The 7,511-nt window shown below is 33.9% G+C and overlaps 1 protein-coding gene across 1 annotated transcript; it reads right to left on the bottom strand.

Annotated features, from left to right (window-relative positions):
• Window positions 1-1,494: 1,494 nt before the first annotated feature.
• On the bottom strand, window positions 1,495-6,825 carry LOC133288986 (hydroxyproline O-arabinosyltransferase PLENTY). The gene is made up of 9 exons (XM_061486832.1): window positions 6,678-6,825; window positions 5,936-6,513; window positions 3,564-3,631; window positions 3,276-3,477; window positions 3,006-3,103; window positions 2,270-2,339; window positions 2,093-2,164; window positions 1,839-1,952; window positions 1,495-1,645 (listed from the first exon to the last, which is right to left on the bottom strand). Exons 2-9 carry the CDS (start codon window positions 6,305-6,307, stop codon window positions 1,574-1,576), a joined length of 1,068 nt encoding a protein of 355 aa, XP_061342816.1. The 5' UTR covers window positions 6,308-6,513; window positions 6,678-6,825; the 3' UTR covers window positions 1,495-1,573.
• Window positions 6,826-7,511: the final 686 nt, after the last annotated feature.

Genomic DNA, 7,511 nt, shown 5'->3' with positions numbered 1-7,511 from the left:
CCAATTTTAGTTTTAAAAAGTTAAAAAAAGGGTTACATTTCGGAGTTATTTTTACAAAGCAATTTTTCAATCAATTTTATTTATTTTTATATTTTGAAAACACAAAAACTGTTTTTAGAAATAGAGACTAATCATATGCAATGGTTCAAGTTTTAAGATTGAACCAGAGGTAAGTATATATTTATATATATGGGGTATGTTATATTTACAAACTTTTTTGTTTACAAACTCTTACAAACTACACTATCTTTTCTCCGGGAGAAGATAGTATAATTTATAAAAATTTGTTAAAAAAATTTGTAAACGGATCATTCCCATATATATATATAGGTTTTATTTCTCTCATGTTGTAGGAGATAAATATCTCCTACCATAGACACATATGTGGTGGGATTCACCACCTATTAAAAAAGAAAAAAAAATGATGGCACAACTTTTTAGGTGAGGGTAACATCAGATAGTTATCTCATATAAAATGAGACAATAATTTTCCTATATATATGTGTAAAAGTATAAAAAACAATATATGTGTGTGTGACGAAAGTAATTTGTGAGACATACTTGTAACATATTAAATAAATACAATAAATAAATCATACACTATAAATTTGTTTGCGTATATATCCCGGTACTTATGTTTCCATAAACAAAATTAATTTAAATATTTAATATAAAAAGGTCAATACAATATAAACACCAAATATTTCACGAGTGGCATCGGTGGCTGGCTTAGTGGTGTAGTTTAACACAAGAAATTTGTGTTTATGAATTTTTTTGGGTATCTTATAGATACGATAACAGCTGCTTAATCGTCTACATTTTACTTTTTCAATTGGCCTCCACTAAATCTTAATAAAAAGGGATTAATTAACTATTCTTAACAAATGTACAAAATTGAAACTATCATTAGTGCTTTTTAACCAGTGAAAAAACACTTGTGAGGAGCTGTTATGGACCTGGAAAAGGCCTACGTCTACAAGAAGCCCAATTAAAACAAGTCCAAAGGTAAATTTTATAAATAGGAGCTAAAGACCACATGTATGACTGATCTCTCTAACCCTATTTTATGCAATCACGACAGTGCACACACCCCTTCAGGCTACGGCCATCATATAGTGTGTAGTGATTCGTTGTCCCCAAGATACCTAATTCATAGATATCTAAAAAGAGTCCTAGATTCAACATCAAAGACCCGACCTATGGTCGGACAGATGTGCCCAAGGCAGAACAGGAGCAAAGATTAGTTTCATGCTCAAAAGGTGGGGATAGAAAAGGACAAAATGTTTCCATTGGTTGCCTTGCCTCCGACTATGTAATAGATTGTAAATGTCTTGTACATGTCTGAATGCAAAAAAAAATAAAAAATAAAAAAAAACTGGATATTAAACAAAAAATAAAAAAACAAAAAACAAACTATTTTCAGAGCAAGCACAAAAACATCCTTTGTATTCATCACAATTTCTCTTTCCGCAAACTAATCTATTTTGACATGTAATTAGTATTTGTGGTCCTCATCTTATATTATAGTCATTGGCAAAAGGGGTGCAAGGCGTTAAGGTTTATTATCTTTCCCTCAGCTTCTATTTAATGTATCCCATTCAGGTATGTTTGCAGTAGCCTCATTCACCATCATTACAAGCCGCTCCTGCAGAAATCATCATTGCATTATCTCTTAATTGACAAAAACTAGCAATCACGGAAGTAACAGATGAATGCATAAATGAAACTTCAGTTAAAACACTTGTCATTTGAAGGTTTAGGTAGCTCAAAACTCAAGTAAACACTTACATACAGCCAGACAACAATTTAGACTGTTTGGAAGGCATGCATGTACTTACCACACTTTCAGGAACTGCAGGAGGAGGTAAGGAAAGGTTTTTGGGTGGAGGACCCATAAGATATGATCTCTTGTCAAAACGCCATTCTCCAATCTTTCCATATGTCAGTTCCCCCTAGATGAATAAGGAGTAAATAACTTGTGATGCAAGACTCATTTTACACATGAACAGACATGAGCAAAAGGAATTCTAACTAGGAAATACAGTTTCTCTGCCTATTACATAAAACAAAAAGTAAGGAGAAATGAAAACACCTTCAAATTGTAGTCACATCCATATGTATAATGGATGATAAAATTCTCCCCAACATTGAAGTCCCAAGGTGGCTGAAAAATACCAATGATGCATGTTATGAACTTATGTGTGACTTCCTCAAGAAACAAATCAACCCCCCTCTTATTAAAATACAAGATGACATGAGTTATTCAAACCTGAAGCATAAAGTCTTTTCGAAGAATATGCTTTACACCATGCAATGCAGATGCCACTGCATAAGCATACCTTTATCCAACATAGAATTAAAGCATAAAAGGTTAGACCTATCGATACTGACCGGTGTCCAGGAAAAGTTATAGAACTATGAAACACGACATTTCAAAAACGCTGACGTGTCGTGTTCGACACTTCCCGACACTCCAACATGCATTTTAGAGACTCAAAAAAAGGTTCAAAGGATGCATTGTGTTACGTTTTTAGTTCCAACTATTAGATTCGGTAGATTACGATTACCGTTTTACTGAGTTTACTATAAATATTTGAGATATCTTATGTTTCTTTGCAAAATTGATGGCTATTATAAGTGTTGAGATATATAAAACTATTAATGTAGCCTAACCCAAAAGCTTAAGCTCATGAGTGAGGCTACAAAAAGCTTAAGCTCATGGGTGAGGCTACATTAATGGTTTTATATATCTCAACAATAAGTTTAGCTTCATTTTTTTGTTACATTATTGAATATTAAATATAATATACACTACATAAATTAAAAATATTATTTAATATCAAAACGTGTTGAAATCTAACATTTTTTATAATTAACGTGTCAGAGTGTCGTGTCGTGTTCTGTGTCGGTATCGGTGCTACGTAGTTATAGAATGAAAAGAACAGTAATGATAACAAAAAAGAAATTAAGCCCCTCAAATGTTGAATTTCTATAGTAATACTCACATTTCAAGCACCCATCCAAAAGCTTTATCGGTCTCTGTATCATCTTTCATTCTCAATGAAACATTCACCCACGTAGGAGCTATTTCCTCCATCAAAGACTGATAAAAAAAAAAATCAATGCCTTAAAGGAAGACTATCTTGCTTGTAGGAAAATCAGGTAAATATGATAATAACTATAACTGTAAAAGTAACAGCAACAGCTATAAAGGTCACAGTATAACAACTATAATCAATGATGCACCTTATGCAAGCTATTAATTGAGACTTCACCTTCTGAATGATTACAGGAGAATTGCCAATGGGATCAACATCAGTAACAGGACCCTTTTCCTTAGGATAGAATTTCCTTATTATTTTTTCATTTTCAGCTGGTTTTATATAGAAAAATGGATACCCTGCTGGTCGGGTTCCACGAGCCAAATTAGGCAAAGGATTTACAAATATATGATCAGGTTCTGCCATCAGAATATATCTGCACCAATCATAAAATGTGCTGCTTCTTAGAGTTCATTATTTGAGAGCATAAAAATTCTAGAAAACCAGAATTAAGGCACTTACTCTTCCTCAATATCTGCTTTCTCCAGCCACTGAACAAAAGCCCATGGTCTATTTAGGACAATATAACCCTGGACCAAAAAAACCAAATGGCATAAATTTTGATGACAACATGAATAGTAAGGAACAACTTAGAAAGAACACAAAAAATAACATTCATGATAGAGTTAATGTAAAGAACTAATTTAACCAAAAAAGCTTAAGCTATCAGATGAGGCTATATTAATGGTTTTTATATATCTCTAACACGCTTCCTCACACGAGAGCCCATTGGCTTGAAGGGAGGATAATGCACAGGCCTACCTACTTATGCTAAGTAACTCCACAAGACATAATTAATTATTGATTAAATGAGAGGCGGTGAGAATCGAATCCGTGAGGCTCTAATACCATGTAAAGAACCAATTCAACCCAAAAGCTTAAGCTATTAGGTGAGGCTACATTAATGGTTTTTATATATCTCTAACAGCTAATAGTTATTAACAGTTTGGTACATGTTAAGTCGACAAACTTGACATGTAAAGGTATCCATAAATCCATAGATATAGAATGTGCAATCGTTTCATTGGTATGAGTCAATTTATTATTATTTTGGGCAACAAGATGCAAATAATTTCATCTAGTATGAAATGACATCTATGACCCAAATATAGAATATAGTAACTATGATATCCCTTTCCCCTGGTTGGTGACTTTTGTTTTGCTTTTGAGTTTAAACATTTGTTTGAATAACTATGATATCCATGCCCCAGCATGTCTGCATTCAAATATGAACCCAAACCATGGTGATCCAAGCTCATATTCTTCAAAAGCAGCTTATTTGGGCATACGCTTATTGAGACTTGTGAGCTGGCATACTAAGCTAAGAGGACCTTGGGTGCAAAATTTCAATAAATACTACAGGAACACATTTAAAAATATAGAATAAGTTCACAGTAAGATGCACATTAATGGGATAATACTCTTTTGGTCTGACATTACCTAGCTTAGAAAAACTATCAGTAACCAGGAAAAGAGAGAGGGAATAAAGTCACTTTTGTCTGTTTAACTCAGTATGCATGTAAGAAAGAGAAGAATGGAAACAGGTGCAAAACACTTCTTGATATTATTTCAGTTAAAAAAAGCCAAAGAACTACAACATTTCTTAGCAACTTTCATCATTATTCCTTTTTTCTCCATTTATTTGACAGACAATACAATATGCAAGGCTAGTGACATGTAGAGCCCACCAAGGTACATATAATGTTATATTGTTACACAAATCATACAAACAGTCTTTTGTAGATGTGCATTAAAGGTATTGAATATTAGCTTCAATAAGGCACTATGGACAAGTCTGGAATTTCTCAGTGGCCTTGATTTTTCTTGAACCAATATGATGCTATGTTATGGATATGATCATATCATAAATGCTCAAAAAAGTACTGCAGATTATCATATTATCTTTCTGCATTTCAGGTTCCGTTGCTGCAATACACAGTCAATTTATTGCATCAGACCTTAAACGGTAGCAGCAAAATACATAGGTATAAAATCAATCGTGCACCAATCACCATCAGCAATAAAAAAGATCCATAACTTGAAGAAAGACAATTATTTTGATTTGCAATAAAAAATCCATAAAATATAGTTTCAAATATAGAGAAATATAATTTGATGACAAGAAAAAATAAATTGAAAATAACTTTTCAAATCCAAAAACTCTTTTCAAAACCATCATGTAAACCAATCCTACTTCACCTTACTCTCATGATCTAATCTCATCTCATTGCATTTTTATCAAGGCAAAAGAGATTTCCTCACCAAAAAACCAATCACCATTAAACCTGACTAATGAGGATAAGGGTGAGAGCAATCCTTATAAGCAGCCTTACCCTTGCTTATTTGCAAAGAGGTGACATTTCAATCACAAAGGAGAAGATTTTCCACTACTCCATGCTGACCCTCTTTTTAGAGACTTCCTCACTAGCTATAGAAAAAATGAACCCTATCTATTATGAGGAGAACATTTGACATTGCAACAATCATTAAGTCTAGATTACAAGGAAGTGAGAGATCAGCCAGGTACTTCTTACTCTTCTTTTTCCTCTTTTCTGGGAATCCTTTTAGACCACTGAATTTGCCAAATAGGTTCATCTTATTTCACACTTAAGTTGCAACAGATTGAAATGTATTATTTTAACCAAACAACAACCTCAATTTTCCCACCTACTGCTCTCTCTCTCTCTCTCTCTCCAAGTTATGAGAGGAGTGAGTTTATTCTGTATGTCAGGATTTTTAAATTTGATATTAGATCAGTAATTCTCCAAAATAAAATAAGATTAAAAGGGCAGAAAAGACACATATTCTGCCAGCAGAAACAGAAAAATATTTACCCGATCCAAGCCCTCAGGAAGTGGATCAACCACAAAAGTAGGAATTTCATCCATCAACTGATCTGCTCTTCCTGAATGCAAAATGCGGGTGAACTTTCCCATGTCTGATCCAGGCATGTCCTTCACCTTCTTATACCAGTAGTACATAATCCGGCATTGCCATTGGCTATAAGCAGCATCAGTTGCAGTCAGGGCAACATGGAATTTTGAATGTAAGTTTCCATCAAAAGATTCCAACTCATCTGCCACCCCTACTCCACCCTTATGGTCTATGATCATAGATACCAAATTATAAGTGGCAAAGGAAAAACCAAGCACCATAAGCAGCATAAGTAGTGACTTTGCCCGTCCCATGTTTTTTCTCAAAATCATTTTTAAATTCTTCAGTTATTCAAGTGTGAATTCTCTGAATCTCCAAAAGTGAACCCAGCCCAATTCTGCTATCTGCAATATAGCTTTAGAATTTAGAATAAATCCACATTCACACCACTCTAGTCCTTCAAAACCACAGCTTTAGTTCATAGCTATAGTCAATAGATACAATGTTTTACTTCAATCGTTTGCTCCACAAGAAAAACCTGTATCACAATAAGAAACAAAAGTGGTTACATATTTAGTCAATGTGCCACGGACACAGAAACCAACACACAACGACAAAAAATGGAATTGAAACCAAACCCAATAAAAATCACAACATAAAAAACCCAGCAAATGAAACCCAAATAAGAAGACAATAACATACTTGAACTTGAATTAAGACTCACGTAAACAGATCTGATCTTGCACGTCAACTCAAGGCACCCCAATGGGAAAGACTCAAACTTTGAATCAGAATAGATATAAAAGAGTGAAACTTCGGAGGAAAAAAACAAAAAAAAGGGTAGCAAATGTTTGAAGGAAAGAATAAGGTGTGGGGGTGAGAGAAAAAGATTTGTTGGGGGGGGGGGGGGGGGGGGGGGGGGGATTTTGACTTTTCAACAGATGGTACAAGTGGCCACTAGAAAATGCCAAGCTTTAAAGTGTGAAGAAAATGAGTTCATGAATCTGAGTGTTTGTGTGTGTGTGTGTGTGTTATGTTATATCTGAAAAAGGGAAATAAATAATAGAGTGAAGGGGATGATGATGGTGATTGTGAGGGTCAGGACCAAAAGGAATGAATGAAAGTGGAGAAAGTTGAAGTAAGGTTTGCCATTGGGATGGATCGGACGCAAATCCCGGTCACAGACACATTCCAATTTGTCTCCATCTGAATATTCAAAAAGGATGCAATTGCTCTTTATAGGTGTAACAATGTCCTATTCTATGTTGCTTTTCTTTTCCTCCATTATATTCATATTCTTCTATTTCATGTTGCTTTTCCTTTCTTCTTTTTATTAAAAAAATACTAATTCAATAAGATAATGTATGTGCTAGTATTGTTGATCGTAAATGCATAGATACTAACTAAGGTTCGATCAAGACATGGTTATATTATATCATTTCTTAAGAGGTAAAATCTAATCAACACCCTTACGAATAATGATTAAAAACTTTGTTTTTCTAATAAATATTTTGTCACTTTAAAATTTTGTTTCTT

The sequence above is a fragment of the Gastrolobium bilobum genome, unplaced genomic scaffold, assembly GCF_033153095.1.
Source record: "Gastrolobium bilobum isolate Gb01-03AN ecotype WA unplaced genomic scaffold, APGP_CSIRO_Gbil_v1 utg6815, whole genome shotgun sequence".
NCBI classification, from domain to species: domain Eukaryota; kingdom Viridiplantae; phylum Streptophyta; class Magnoliopsida; order Fabales; family Fabaceae; genus Gastrolobium; species Gastrolobium bilobum.
Note: the sequence above shows the minus strand (reverse complement) of the source record. Positions and strands in the feature narration are given on the sequence as shown.